Source organism: Schistocerca piceifrons, chromosome 11 (assembly GCF_021461385.2).
Source record: "Schistocerca piceifrons isolate TAMUIC-IGC-003096 chromosome 11, iqSchPice1.1, whole genome shotgun sequence".
Classification (NCBI taxonomy): domain Eukaryota; kingdom Metazoa; phylum Arthropoda; class Insecta; order Orthoptera; family Acrididae; genus Schistocerca; species Schistocerca piceifrons.
In genome coordinates, this window is record NC_060148.1 from 48,559,082 (window position 1) to 48,575,720 (window position 16,639).

Genomic DNA, 16,639 nt, shown 5'->3' on the forward strand with positions numbered 1-16,639 from the left:
GTGCCAATGGTCGTTTTTACAAGAGAAACCACACAATGACATTAAAACAAAGACAGAATTCTTTCAAAATTGTTTTTGGAGTTGGCACCTAGGTTGCAGCCTACAATAGTTAGCCTGCTACATTATATGTGCGTGCATGATGTTCCAGCAACTTGACGACACTTGTTCTTCTGATAACACATTTATGAATGGTAGTTACGAATGATTGTGAGACCACAATATCCCACCACCATCCTATGACTCACATTTGCTGAGTATGGATGTAGACTCTCTTTCCGATTGTGTTGTTGCTGTTCCTTATGTCTTCCTTTCCCAGGAATCCTGTCAAAGATGTCCTTCGACCCCTCTTTTGTCCATTACTAACGACGTGTGTGGTCCGTATGACTTGTGAACCCTTCTGCTACAGCCTTGTTCTCTTCCCATTCCACCACCCCCTCACCAGCCCCTCCTTCACCACCTGCTCCAGTAGGATTGTTTGGATGACCGGAATTTTTCTGTTCTCAGTCTCTATTAATGTTCGCAGCAGTGTTCCTGGTCAGTATTAAAGGTTCCATTGATGCAGGAGGCTTCGACAAGGTGTGGGAGATAGCCACCACTGGGGGCCGTGCAGACTTCTCCAGGTGTGTTGCCAGCCATTGCCTACTAACTTCGCTCTTGTGTTACTGTTCTCCTTGAACACATTTTAAAAAGTAGCACTTTGTTGTTGATTATGGAAGAACAAACAAGAACCTTTTTCCTCCTTTTTCAAATTTTCTTGTGTGTTCAAACATAAACATCTTCAAATCAGTTTTCAAGTTAGTAAAAGTAAAGACAACCACTCACTCCGTTCAGAAAGAACTGAACAGTCCATAGGCACACAGATTTGAAGACATTAATAAAGTACCTCAACTTTTGGTCTTGGGTTGTTCTTCTTCATGGTACAACAGCATGTGTGTAAGGAATGGGGATTGGTTTTCTTTCTGTTAATGTTGTCTGTATTTTAACACACACACACACACACACACACACACACACACACACACACACACACACACACACACACAGGCTGTACAAACTCTAGGGATTGAGCAATGAAAAGATACGGAACAAAAAAGTCTAGTGCACTTACGTCCGGAAATGCATGGTTTCCATGCTGGAGACCATTTATCCAATCTTACTTTGTTACAGAAAAATTCGGAGTAGGTATTAAAATCCATGGAGGAGAAATAAAATCTTTGAGGTTCGCCGATGACATTGTAATTTTGTCAGAGACACCAAAGGACTTGGAAGAGCAGTTGAACGAAATGAACTGTGTCTTGAAAGGAGGATATAAGATGAACATCAACAAAAGCGAAACGAGGATAATGGAATGTAGTCGAATTAAATCGGGTGATGCTGAGGGAATTAGATTAGGAAATGAGACGCTTAAAGTAGTAAAGGAGTTTTGCTATTTGGGGAGCAAAATAACTGATGATGGTCGAAGTAGAGAGGATATAAAATGTAGACTGGTAATGGCAAGGAAAGCGTTTCTGAAGAAGACAAATTTGTTAACACCGAGTATAGATTTAAGTGTCAGGAAGTCGTTTCTGAAAGTATTTGTATGGAGTGTAGCCATGTACGGAAGTGAAACATGGACGATAAATGGTTTGGACTAGAAGAGAATAGAAGCTTTCGAAATGTGGTGCTACAGGAGAATGCTGAAGATTAGATGGGTAGATCACATAACTAATGAGGAGGTATTGAATAGAATTGGGGAGAAGAGGAGTTTGTGGCACAACTTGACTAGAAGAAGGGATCGGTTGGTAGGACATGTTCTGAGGCATCAAGGGATCACCAAATTAGTACTGGAGGGCAGCGTGGATGGTCAAAATTGTAGAGGGAGACCAAGAGGTGAATACACTAAGCAGATTCAGAAGAATGTAGGCTGCAGTAGGTACTGGGAGATGAAGCAGCTTGCACAGGATAGAGTAGCATGGAGAGCTGCATCAAACCAGTCTCAGGACTGAAGACCACAATCACAACAACAACAACAACAACAACAACAGCGTTTTTTTTTTTTTTTTAAATTTATAAAGGCATTTGGATCAAATTGAGCCTTTACTACAAAGAGCCAAAGGTACTAATGATTCACAGCAAACAATTTCAATTTCATAGTGTGGCTAACACAGAGGTTTTTGAGGCAAGCAATATTAACTCAGCTGCCAATTCCACAATGGTGAAAACATTGAGAGGGGCCATTCTATTAAAACTTGCTGCCATATTAAAACTGTGTGCCAGGCCGAGACTTGAACTCGGGACCTTTGCCTTTCATGGGCAAGTGCTCTCATTCTGGAGCCAGTCTATTGTTGGAAATGTGGAAAGTGAACTGCTTTATTTTGTAAAACATTTAAATTTTCTCTGCAGTTTGTTTAGCGAAATATAAATTAAACATGAATAAAGAGTGCTCAGTGTTCAACTGCACAAATCAAAGTGATAAAACAATTGACATTCCTTATTACAAGTAAGTGTACAATAGTTTAATGAAGATGTAATAAGGACTCATGACAAGCCAAAAGATGCCTTCGGATTTTAGTTATTCTTCAAATAAATGCCTACGCAAGCCAGCAGGGTTGCCACATCTTGCAAAGAAAATCAGTCTCATTACTTGATTATCACACCTCGTATAATGGGACGCCAGTGACACTCTTGAAGTCTGTGACTGAACTGAATCTCACCAGCGATAGGTGGTCGGTTAAGTTAGCGTTGACAGGGGGGGCGCTGAACTCTGTTTTCCTGGAGGTGTGGCTCTACCTGCTCTTTCCATTTGCATGTGGCTCGAAGCCTTCTTGTTGCTGCTTTGCAGTGCTCTACTGGTCAGTGTGCAGTTTTTGCTGTTGGACCACACAAAATCAATGAAAAGTGGCGTGGAAAACCCAGGAAACTTTATCTTTCAAGAACTGCTGGACACCCTGATAAATGAAACGGGATACCTCTGTAAAGACAAATGTGACAGTGGACAGTAACGAAAAATCTTGATGTAATAATTCATTCACTGTGGATTTATCTTCACATCTCATAGTGTCAGTCGTCTATCGTCATTACTGTTAATGGCGGGACATGTTTTTCAGCATTTCTGCTGACCCCACGGTGCGCCATACGTGGTGGTCACTCATCATTGGTGGCGGCTTCACCTACCTGTGCCTGTATGCCGTCAACCAGACACAGGTTCAGAGGCTGCTCTCTACCAGGTAAGTGGCAAGTGTCCCAGCTGGAGGGCACGGTATGTTGCACGATCCAGAAATATCCTGTCATTAAAAATGCTTGGCATTTAACATATCCGTAAAGTGGAGGTGCTCACCACTGGTGTCCTTGGTAACTGGTGAAGGTTGCAGGTTTTATTTGTTTGGAGTGAGGAGGTCATATAGACAAATGGCCAGAAATTCATTCCAAGGGAGGCACACGTATGTGAAAGTGTAGATAAAAGATCTCGGTTAGTGACCTTGGTATCAGCACCAGGCAGGTGGCTTACCAGCATAGCGTAAACCGTATGACTGTGTGGAATATTCACAATTAAAACTGCAACTATCCGTATCCCTTAGAATGCCTGCAGGCCTCATTACCTACAGACTTGCCTCCGTGGCAACGTTTTCATTGCTGGCTTGTTGCAGAGGCCATGACGGGGCTGGGATTTCAGTCATCTGTCCCATTCGTGGATGAGGCTACCTTTACAAGAGGCAATGTTGTCAACCTTCACAACACCCATCTGAAGGATTACGGGGTATAGCTACAGTATCGTGTCTGTGAAAAATTGGCACCAGTTCAGCCTCAGTGTATGGGTGGGGATTAATGGCAACTGCCTTGTTGAACCAGTCATCCTTCTACAATGCCACACAGGTGAGGTACATGTTCGATTCTGTGGATGATCCCATCTCCAATGCCTTTCATGGTATGAGCACTAATGTGGCTGTCACATATGGTGCTCCAGCTCACTGCCTTCACGAATGTGGTGCTAAAACACTGGTACAGACACAACATTCCAATTTGCCTGGTGTGTTCCCATCTGTGTTCAATCATTGAAACCTACACTGTTGAAGACCTTTTGTAGTTTACTGAACATACAGGGTGTACATAAAACCTGGGAACAATTTCAGTTATTTATCGCACAAGAACCAAACATTGTACAGATATCATACATAATGTCATTTTGAAGAGAAACCCTGAAGGTTTTTTTTTCCATGTACACCAACACAGTGTAGTTTGGTGATTTGCCAATAGTCAGCGCTATTCGTAAACTTTGCGAGTTCAGGTGTATCTGTGTGTTGGAGTTCACGAAATGGCCTGTCTGATCACCAGATCTCACTCCGTGCGACTTTCTTCTGTGGGGACACTTCAAAGATCTGGTGTGTGTACCACCTCTACCACATGATGTAGCAGAGCTCTGAGAGGGAATATGGGAAGTGACATCCACAGTCGACGATGCCACGCTGGGATGGGTACGGCAAGAATTTGATTACCGTATTGATGTCTGGCAGGTCACTCGTGGTTCACGTATCAAATGTTTGTAAAAAAAACTTTCAGAGTTTCTCTTCAAAATGCAATATGTATGACATCTGTACAGTGTTTAGGTCTTTTGCAATAAATGATTGAAAGTGTTCCCGAACTTTATATACACCCTGTATATATGTTTCTGCTTGGTCTAGTTGTCCTTTGTACTTTGGTAATCATTGCTGCCACAACCATGTCATGGTCACTGATACCAGTTTCGATGTGGATGTCCCCAAAGAGGTCAGGTCTATTCATTGCTTTGTTGCCATTACATCCAATATATTTCCATCTTAGTGGTGTTTCTAAGTACCTGTTCCAGATAGTCTTCAAAGAAGGCATTTAGTAAAGTTTTGCTGGATGTCTTATCATGCCCACCACTAACAAAACTATAATTTTCACAATTAATTGTTGGATGATTAAAGTCTGCACTGATGATTACAGTGGGATTGGGAAACTTTTTTCCATTAGGATTTTAATACTTTCACCTGTGGGAGTCATTTCTTTCGATCTTACACTGATACTTTTGGGTTTCCTACAACTGCCATTATCTAGATGGATGAAGAGTCAGCTACCTGAATAGCAGTCTCTAATGTGTAGTGCACACCCTACAGCTCTCAACCCCCATGTGATGTGTAGATGTAGGTGCAGATATAGATGTGCAGGTATAGATATGTAGACGTGAATGTGTTTGTTGCAGGGATCTGGCAACGGCACAGCGCGCCCTCTGGTGGTCATGGCCGGTACTTAGTTTGCTCAGCCTGACCACTTCGTTCGCTGGTCTGGCCATGTACTCCTACTACTACACCTGTGACCCACTCACCAGCAAGAGGATCGAGAGGCTAGACCAGGTCAGTGCTGTGTGTGTGTGTGGGGGGGGGATGTGGGGGAGGGGGAGAGGGTTGGAGACTGATGAGTGGTGTCAAAACTTCATTTGGACAAGGTCCAAAGTATAGACATTTCCATTTGTTGCGAGATCTTAAAGGTTAACAGAACTATATTAGAGGTAGTCGTTATTACTGAAAAGATTGATTTATGCATTTTACTGGTTATTGAGCTGTGTGGCTGTGAACTGTATTACTTTAAGGAATACAGCAACCAACCACTTTAGTATGTACTGGATGTTTCAAACTGAATCTTGAGGTTTTAAGGTTTTATACCATTTATTATACTCAACCTGCAATTATAAATAATACACCAAATGAAAGAGCAGCTCCAATGGTTCTTCTTAAAAATGTTCAGTGTGAGCATATTTGTCACATGGCACACACAGTCAATAGGCAAGTTCTTCCCAAACCTTTATCAATCTGTCTGTAGCAATTGTTCCAGCAGCTGCCTCAGTCTTGTTTCTTAAATCAGGTAGATCAGCTGATAGGAGATGCTCATTTAAGTGACCCGTTGTGAACCTCCAAAGGAAAAAAAATCACATGGTGTCAGACTGGGTGAAATGGAGGGCATTCAAAAGGAGCTCTTTCATCTCACGCCCTGAGGCCAAACCGGTGGTAGAGTATGACGTCATTTAACCAATTACATACTGAATTATGTTACTGAAGTCGCCCACAATTTTGCTTCCAAATAAAGTTCTGTGCTTGAGCTTCTCCCAATTGAAGAAAGAGCCAGAGTTCTTGTGCATCACAAAATACCAGTTACAGTTGCTTCACCAAAAAAGGAGGGACCATAAGCTTTCTGTCAGGATATGGCACAAAAACATTCAATTTAGGAGGGCCTCATTGCAACTGTGTCATTTTGTGGGGATTTATGGATTCCCAGATGCACACATTATGTGCGTTCACATATTTTCACTTAGGTGAAATGTCAGTTCATCACTGAAGATGACATGACGCAGAAAATCTTTGTCATGCAGCAAAACTTCATTAGCAAAGCTAGCATGTAAGCTGTAGTCTGTACGCTTCAGAGCCCGTGACAACTGCAAATAATAAAGACATAGTTATAAAAGTCTCATTAAATCTCCTCAGAGATATCATTGGAATTGCTAATTCATGCCTAGCCTTCCCAACCGATTCACTGGGAAAGACTGTCTCATTCGTACAATTTCTTCAGTCACTGCAAAGGGAGCCGGTATCTCAAAACTGATGATATCATTTACAGATGTTGTTATAACCAGGAAGGTTAGAGGGAAACTTAATATGGTATGCACATAGGACTGTAGTAACAAATTCAAACATGGCAAACTGTAAAATACAAAAACCTTAGTTCTCTAATCACCATCTTTGTTACCAGCACTTTGTAATGGAAGAGACAGAAAGCAATGCTTAAGCACAGGTATACAAGCAAGACTGAGTTGCTCTTTCATTTGATGTATTGTTTATAATTCTAAGTTGTATGAAACAATCGAAACTATAATTAGAATATCAACAATTATGGAAAGGATATATTATTACTCACTGTAAAGCTGACACATTTACTTGCAGACAGCCAAAGCGTTACACATTCAACTTTTAGTATTCTGGTCAGAGTGGCCAGAGACAGTGGTAGAGTGTGAAGTGTGCTTGCTTGTGTGAATGCATGTGTGTTTCTCTTCCCTGATGAAGACTTTGGCCAAAAGTCTAATGTGTAACAGTCTTTTTATAGTACCTGTCTGCAGATCAATGTGTCACATTTACAGTGAGCAGCAATCTATCCTTTCTGTAACTATACACACTTGACTTAGTGTTAGAGGTTCAATCTGGAAACAGACCCCTCTGCTGTGGCTAGGCCATTTCTCAATGATATCTTTTTTCTAGGATTTCCAGTTGTAGCATCCCCATTTACATTCAGTGCAGAAGACTAAATTCACTTTGTGCATTATTTTGAAATGTGGTTGAGTTTGTTGCACATACTGTGTAGTTGTATGAGAATGTGAAATAGAAATGAATTTTTACTTACATGTTTCACCAACTGAGTGCAGTAGCTGATGTTCAATATACAGACTCTTATATTTTTTTCAGGTTACTTTGTAACATGATGCATTTTTGTTCCAATATTTGAATAAAGTAGCAGAATTTGAATAAAGTAGCAGAATTTGAATAAATGAATTTAATTTCTCTCTTATTGAGCAGTTGAGCAATGGTCATTGTTGAGGTGGCATGTACGAGGTTTGCCCGGAAAATATGTATAAAAGTTGAATAATAACTTTATTTTACAATTATTCAGGTACTACAATATGGTCTCCTTCAAAGTACTCGCTCTGAGACGCGATACACTTCTGCCAACACCGTTTCCACTGTTGATAACATTGCTGAAAGTCTTCAGTTGTGATGTTGTTCAGTTGCCGTGTCGTTTCCACCTCGATGGCTTCCACATCTCCCAAGTGCCGCCCCCGAAGCACCATTTTGCATTTCGGGAACATGAAGAAGTCACGCGGGGCTAAATCAGGTGAATGAGGCGGGTGGTCTGTCATGGTGATTGAGCTTCGGGCCAAAAACTCTCGCACAACGAGCGACGTGTGAGCGGGTGCATTGTCGTGATGAAGGATCCACCTGCCCCCCTTTTGCCAACTCCAGTCGAACTCGGGCCACATGAGCTCTGAGACATGTCAGAGCTACAACGTAAAAATTTCCATTCACTCTCTGGCCGGGAGGGACAAATTCCTTGTGAACAATGCCCCTAGAATCAAAGAAAACAATCAACATTGTCTTCACATTGGACCTTGATTTTCGCGACTTTTTTGTTCTCTGTTCTCCTGTTAGTTTCCATTCCTTGCTTTGAGATTTGAGCTCCACATCGAATTCGTAAAAGCAGAACTCGTCTCCAGTGATGACTCGGTTGAGAAAGTCCCCTCGTTCCTCTGCTTCCAACCAATCCTCACAGCACTCGACCCTCTTTGCTTTCTGTTCTGGCGTCAAAAGCTTAGGTACGATTTTCACATACAATTTTTTCATTTCAAGTTTTTGTGTCAGGATTTCGTGAATGATTGTTTTGGGGATTGACAGCTCATCAGCAATCATTCTGACTGTCAATCTATGGTCTTTAAGAAAACAAGCCCGAATTTGTTCAACATTTGCATCGGAACTCGATGTCGACGGGTGTCCTGGGCGAGGGTCATCGTTCACCTCTTCTCGGACATCTCGGAACCTTTTTAACCATTTGTTCATGGTCGGTTCCTTCAGAGAATTGCCTTCGTAAACCTTTTTCAAACACTCAAAAATCTCATGGCCGTTCTTGCCTAGCTTTGCAAGAAACTTGATGTTGACGTGCTGTTCCTCAATCAGAGAGAGCTCCATGCCGATGGCAGGTGAAAAAGGGTGACTGTCAACAAGCTGCCGCACACTTCCACCCTCACGCAGAGTGCTCTGACTCGAACTGTGCGTTGATGGGATTGATTACAGCAGTAGTCCCACCTGGCAATGACTGCAACATGTAACATAAAGACATTATTCAACTTTTTTACGTATTTTCCGGACAAACCTCGTATTGTCCCTACTGCATCTGATACGCATCTAAAAGGAATGCATTTCAGAATAAAATTTTCTCCTAAAGTTTTTACCATTTATGAGCGATAGTAATATAACATTGCCATCAGTTGTGCAGGGCCTGTATCTGACAGAAGAGAGAGCAGCAGATTCACTGTTTGGAGACAATGGTCAGTTCACATGCAGTTTGAATCATCACAAGTCACTGTTAAATAATCTTCAAATAACCTCAGGGGTGGACAATTCTCTGGAGGAACCGACCATGAATAAGTGGTTAAAAAGGTTCCGGGATGGCCGAGAAGAGGTGAACGATGACCCTCGCCCAGGACACTTGCTCAGAATCATCACAAGTCACTGTTAAATAATCTTCAAATAACCCCAGGGGTGGACTTTGCTTATAGCAGAATGAAATCAGTGGCTGAATGTGCATTGCATTCAACATTTTGTGTGTCTTTACCACGATCTGCTGAGCTCATGATTCTAGCTAGCTTTTCTGAAATAAAAATTACAAAAACCCTAATTCACATACAACTTGACAATTCTGAGAACATTTCCTTATAAATGAAAACAAGAATGTAACCATTTTTTAACATATTTAATTACAAATCAAATCTATATCTACTACAGAGACATTAACAAAATACATCTGATCAGTTTGAGAAGAATTGAGAATCAGTTTTCTGAGAGAAATTTTGCACCTAATTTTTTTCTTAACATATATTAAAATTCCTCTGATTTGTTTCAGCCACAGGCTGATTTCTCTATCGTTGGTCCGAATTTACAGGTCATACACATTTCATTACATTCTTTTGACAGCTTGAAATTTTTTTAAATAGAGGAGTGCACATTTGCACAAGAAAATGATTTTGAAATAATTTTATACTTGCCAGCCGCTGTGGCTGAGTGGTTCTAGGCGCTTCAGTCCAGAACTGCACTGCTGCTATCGTTGCAGGTTCAAATCCTGCCTCGGGCATGGATGCATGTGATGTCCTTAGGTTAGTTAGGTTTAAGTAGTTCTAAGTTCTAGGGGACTGATGATCTCAGCTGTTAAGTCCCATAGTGCTTAGAGCCATTTGAACCATTTTTTAATTTTATTCTTAAAAAGAAATGATATTCTTCAAGTAAAGCTTCAAACCATCCATGGTAGATTTATATTGTCATTTTAACATATTGTAATAAAGTTCAAGATTTCAAGGACAGTTAATTGCAAATGCTTAAAGTTGTTAATGACTTATTTGCAATGAAATGTTTTAGAACTGTGATGCTACATTTATAACTCATACTAAACTAATGTGTGTGGCATGAGTTCTTTTCACTGAAGATATCATGGCATCTAAATTCTGCAGTTTGTGAATAGTAATTTCGTCTCAAGGTAGCATTCAAACTCCAAATGATCAGTTTTATGATTTATTCAGAGAATAACTTCTGAACACACGTTACTGTTTCTAGAGAATACAGCTTCCATTTTCACAACATTGTTCAAGCTTCTCCAGCTTCATGTGACTGATCACAATGCATACTTTATCATAACATACTAGTTTAGTAAGCAGAGTCAATAGAACATAAACATGTTGTTGACAATGTAAACTAGTACATGCACTATTGATGATTATGTTTGAATTTAGGTACAGTTATAAATAGTAATTAGAAAACTATCTAGAGACACTATGCTATACATCATATTATATAATTAAAATTTTTGCAGTAAAATTTTATCAATTTGTATCCCTTCAAATGAAAATTTACATCGGGCCTAAAAAATTAATTGTATAAATGTGTAATTTTAAACACAATTAAATTGTAACATCCCTTCCCTTCAATTGTAGTGGTTTCTTACGCCAATTCATATTATTTTACATACATTACATCATATCAATTTGCAGTTACGAGAATAAATGTAACAGGGGTTTATATTACAAACAATTGAACTAATCTGTTTATAAGGCTGGATCCTACACTCAGTTAAAGTAATTTCAATACATACTTCCAAATATCATAAAGAATAGGTTCTGGAAAAAAATCATACACATGATTGTTTGAAATGAAAATGAACTGAATTGGCTTGTATACAAAACAAGTGTATTTAATACAACAGTCTCACATTCTCTGTTTGTTACATTAAAGTTTGAGCTAAATGTTCAGATTCACTTTATTTTGTGATTTCACTCCCTGAAGGGTGTTTAGTTGCCATCTCAAACACAATGAACTTAGTTGGATGATGGGTTATGCATAGTATAAATTTACTCTTTAATTTACTCTTGCTTTTGCTTCACGCTTAATTTTCAATGAAAAAGATTTAATCAACTGTAATTCTGCAGTTGGATTTAAAAATTCCTTCTTTATTTTGATGTAACATCATTTTTATTATGTATCATAAAATGGATGGTTAAAATCGATACAACCTAAACATTGTTGATAGTTGCAGACAAATAATAACAAACTAAGGATTTATGTCACTGATTACACCAAAAATTTTCCAGTCAGTTTACAAACATAAAAAAAAGCATTCCTCCTCATCATTCGTAATTTACATTCATCAAAAAACTCTTGCATTACCTCGGTTTTGAGAGTTCCAGAACCTGTACAGTAAACTGGAATAGAGATCAACATAAACATAATTTCTGCCCTCTTATTGCTCATGAAAACCACACATTGCATGTTGTACCACCATACAGCAAGACCTTCAGAGGTGGTGGTCCAGACTGCTGTACACCCCGGTGCCTCTGATACCCAGCAGCACGTCCTCTTGCATTGATGCATGCCTGTATTCGTCGTGGCATACTGTCCACAAGTTCATCAAGGTACTGTTGGTCCAGGTTGTCCCACTCCTCAATGGCAATTCGGCGTAGATCCCTTGGAGTTGTTGGTGGGTTACGTCCATAAACAGCCATTTCCAATCTATCCCAGGTGATAGAGTTCATGTCTAGAGAACATGCTGGCAACTCTAGTTGAGTGGTGTCATTATCCTGAAGGAAGTCATTCACAAGATGTGCATGAAGGGGGCGCAAATTGTCGTCCGTTAAGATATGCCAATATACTGCCGATATGGTTTCACTATCGGTTGGAGGATGGCATTCATGTATCATGCCACCGTTACAGTGCCTCCATGACTACCAGCAGCGTACCTCGTCCCCACATAATGCCACCCCAAAACAGCAGGCAACCTCCACCTTAGTGCATTCGCTGGACAGTGTGTCTAAGGCAATCTGCCTGACATCAGGTTGTCTCCAAACATGTTGTAATGTTATGTGAGCCTCACTGCCCTTTTTTGAAACTAATATGTGCCTGATTTTATACTGAGAATCTCAGTAATGTATGTAAATACTGTAAATGTAAATGTGATTCAAAAAGTATGTGAAGTGAAGTGAAGTGCAGCTGGACAGCAAAAGACTCTTTAGCGCGCCATCCCCGCAGTGATAGTAGTTGTGAATCTTTGAGTATGGACTCTAAAAAAAGACAATTGATTTAATAAAAAAAAAAGAGGATGGTTAATCTGTATCTTGTGGAAAGAGGATGTGTTGCTAGGCTGTCGCTCAGAACGTATTGTGACATTTAATGAAAATTGATATTTTAGTGATAAAACTGAGTAAAGTATGTGTAAGAGTTGCCAAACATTTATGTATACAAATTTTCTGGAAGTGAAGAATAGAAACATCTTGTTTTTGGAAAAGGAGGTGAACTTCATTGTCGTCGCTGGCTATCAATCGACAGAATTGTAAGTGTACAAAGTTCATTAAAATACAGGAAAGGAAATGCATTCTCTACAGTTTTCATTCAATACGTAACAACCTTTCATAATTTCTTAATTACAGTAATTGGATTATGATCTTGTACAATAATATGTTGCTGAACTCCACTGACCAATTTTGATGTAGCGGGACATGTAGTTTGAAGGAAGTTTGTGTGCCAAGCAATCTCCTTTCCTCACAAAAAGCAGATTTCTGTTTTATCTTATTTACTTACAACGGTGGTCCTGTATGTATGAAAAGCAATGAAAACTTGGCCTCAAAGCTATCTGCAATATGGTATTTTAAACCTTAAAGAACAATAACTTCCAACAAATTATAATACGTCACCAACTGGTGCAGAAGTTGATAATTTAAGGAGATAGCAACCAAAATTCAGGTACCAGTTAAGACTTCATCTACATCTACATCTACATGATTACTCTGCAATTCACATTTAAGTGCTTGGCAGAGGGTTCATCGAACCACAATCATACTATCTCCCTACCATTCCACTCCCGAACAGTGCGCGGGAAAAACGAACACCTAAATCTTTCTGTTCGGGGCTCAACAAAATATTTTCGCATTCAGAAGAGAAAGTTGGTGACTGAAATTTCGTAAATAGATTTCGCTGCAATGAAAAAGTCTTTGCTTTAATGACTTCCATCACAACTCGCATATCATATCTGCCACACTCTCTCCCCTATTACATGATAATACAAAACGAGTTGCCCTTTTTTGCACCCTTTCGATGTCCTCCGTCAATCCCACTGGGTTAGGATCCCACACCGTGCAGCAATATTCTAACAGAGGATGAACGAGTGTAGTGTAAGCTGTCTCTTTAGTGGACTTGTTGCATCTTCTAAGTGTCCTGCCAATGAAATGCAACCTTTGGCTCGCATTCCCCACAATATTATCTATGTGGTCTTTCCAACTGAAGTTGTTCGTGATTTTAACACCCAGGTACTTAGTTGAATTGACAGCCTTGAGAATTGTACTATTTATCGAGTAATCGAATTCCAACGGATTTCTTTTGGAACTCGTGTGGATCACCTCACACTTTTCGTTATTTAACGTCAACTTCCACCTGCCACACCATACAGCAATCTTTTCTAAGTTGCTTTGCAACTGATACTGGTCTTCGGATGACCTTACTAGACGGTAAATTACAGCATCATCTGTGAACAACCTAAGAGAACTGCTCAGATTGTCACCCAGGTCATTTATATAGATCAGGAACAGCAGAGGTCCCAGGATGCTTCCCTGGGGAACACCTGATATCACTTCAGTTTTACTCGATGGTTTGCTGTCTGTTACTACGAACTGCGACCTTCCTGACAGGAAATCACGAATCCAGTCGCACAACTGAGACGATACCCCATAGGCCCGCAGCTTGATTAGAAGTTGCTTGTGAGGAACGGTGTTAAAAGCTTTCCAGAAATCTAGAAATACGGAATCAACTTGAGATCCTCTGTCGATAGCGGCCATTACTTCGTGCGAATAAGGAGCTAGCTCCGTTGCACAAGAATGATGTTTTATGAAACCATGCTGATTACGTATCAATAGATCGTTCCCTTCGAGGTGATTCATAATGTTTGAATACAGTATATGCTCCAAAACCCTACTGCAAACTGATGTCAATGATAAAGGTCTGTAGTTCGATGGATTACTCCTACTACCCTTCTTAAACACTGGTGCGACCTGCGCAGTTTTCCAATCTGTAGGTAGAGATCCATCGGTGAGCGAGCGGTTGTATGTGATTGCTAAGTAGGGAGCTATTGTATCAGTGTAATCTGAAAGGAACCTAATCGGTATACAATCTGGACGTGAAGACTTGCCCGTATCAAGCGATTTGAGTTGCTTCACAACCCCTAAGGTATCTACTTCTAAGAAACTCATGCTAGCAGCTGTTAGTGTTTCAAATTCTGGTATATTCCATTCGTCTTCCCTGGTGAAGGAATTTTGGAAAACTGCGTTCAATAACTCCGCTTTAGCGGCACAGTCGTCGGTAATAGTACCATCGGCACTGCACAGCGAAGGTATTGACTGCGTCTTGCCACTTGTGTACTTTACATACGACCAGAATTTCTTTGGATTTTCTACCAAATTTTGAGACAATGTTTCGTTGTGGAACCTATTAAAGGCATCTCGCATTGAAATCCGTGCCAAATTTCGCGCGTCTGTAAATTTTAGCCAATCTTCGGAATTTCGCATTCTTCTGAACTTCGCATGCTTTTTCCATTGCCTCTGCAACAGAGTTCGGACCTGTTTTGTTTACCACGGGGGATCAGTTACATCTGTTACCAATTTGAGGTATGAATCTCTCAATTGCTGTTGCTACTATATCTTTGACTTTGAGCCGTTTGACTTAAAGTAAAAATCTGAATCAAAAATCAGTCTCTGTCTTTCTCTCCAAACACATATATAAATATTCATATTATTAAGATCAAAAGTCATTTTATATTCTGTTTCTGCAGATATGACTCGATGTGTTGACAGTGTAATGGATCCAGTCGAGTTTTTACTTCACTAAGTCTTCATGAGCAACACATCACAGCGAAAGAAATTACGACCGTCACAAGTAAATAACCACCAGTCATCGAATGCGCGTGCGCAACTGGTCATGTACAGTCATCAGCCCCATGCCACTGGCCGTGCGCAGCTACTTCCGCGCATCTGCCCTCGTGCTTAGCTCACGGGGTAGACGTCAAAATATTTCTGAATGTCAAAAGATTGCCAGAGTACAAACAGTTCTACAAACACTCAGGAGGAGCGCAAATATAAACCAAATGACGTCTTATTTCCCATGATGATACGAAAGAGACACACAAACTGGATAGTTACTGTAGTCAAAATAGTAACTACAATATATGAAAGACTAGAAGCTGATCTCGGTGCTTTCAAAAGTTCAATATAAATAAAAGCACAACTCCAGAAACCCCCTCCTTTGACCATAAAACCTTAGACAAATTTTTTTAGCACTTAATTAATCCAATGTATTTTCTGTTCCATGTACTATGTATTAAGAGTATGTTTGCAAGAGCTGAAGAAGATTAAGCAGTTCAGTCATGATGTCTTAGTCATGAATGCTTGATACACTGATGTGATCTATTCGGCCTGTTGTAGGGGCCCAACTGTACCGCGCTGCACGGTGTCGTGGTTGCACAGATGGACCTTGCCCCGGATGTCGGGAGGGAAGTTTTAAACCGTGCAGCCTATTGGGCACAGTTTGAGTCGAGTCATGACATCCTGTGGTTGCACAAAAAGCATCATTCAACATCGTGGCATTGCTGACAGAGTTCCTCTGAGCCATAGTCTATAGGTAACGGTCATCCATTGCAGTAGTAGCCCTTGGGCGGCCTGATTGAAGAATGTCATCAACAGTTTCTGTCTCTCTGTATCTCCTCCATGTCCGAACAACATTGCTTTGGTTCACACTGAGACGCCTGGACACTTCCTTTGTTGAGAGCCTTCCTGGCACAAAGTTACAATGCAGACATGATCAAACTGCAGAATTAACCATCTAGGCACGGTTGAACTATAGACAACATGAGCCGTGTACCTCCTTCGTGGTGGAATCACTGGAACTGATTGGCTGTCAGTCCCCTCCATCTAATAGGTGATGCATGGTTGTTTACATCTTTGGGCACTTTTAGTGGAGCTCTGAACAGTCAAAGGGACTGTGTCTGTGATACAATATCCACAGACAACATCTATCTTTAGGAGTTCTGGGAACTGGGGTGATGCAAAGCTTTTTTTGATGTGTGTATATGATTTAATATACAGTTTGGAAGTTAGGAGATGAGGTACTGGCAGAAGTAAAGCTTCGAGGACGGGGCGTGAGTTGTACTTGGGTAGCTCAGTTGGTAGAGCTTGGTAGAGCACTTACCCACGAAAGGCAAAGATCCTGAGTTCGAGTCTCAGTCCGGCAAACAGTTTTAATCTGCCAGGAAGTTTCATATCAGCGCACACTCCGCTGCAGAGTGAAAATCTCATTCTGGA

The 16,639-nt window shown here is 40.5% G+C and overlaps 1 protein-coding gene across 1 annotated transcript in view; it reads left to right on the forward strand.

Annotated features, from left to right (window-relative positions):
• Positions 1-16,639, forward strand: part of LOC124719658 (putative sodium-dependent multivitamin transporter) — an 80,194-nt gene that overhangs the window by 26,628 nt on the left and 36,927 nt on the right. The window contains exons 4-6 of the mRNA XM_047244870.1: positions 505-620; positions 3,087-3,206; positions 5,201-5,351. Coding sequence (XP_047100826.1) covers positions 505-620; positions 3,087-3,206; positions 5,201-5,351 — 387 coding nt within the window. The remainder of the gene's footprint in view (positions 1-504; positions 621-3,086; positions 3,207-5,200; positions 5,352-16,639) is intronic.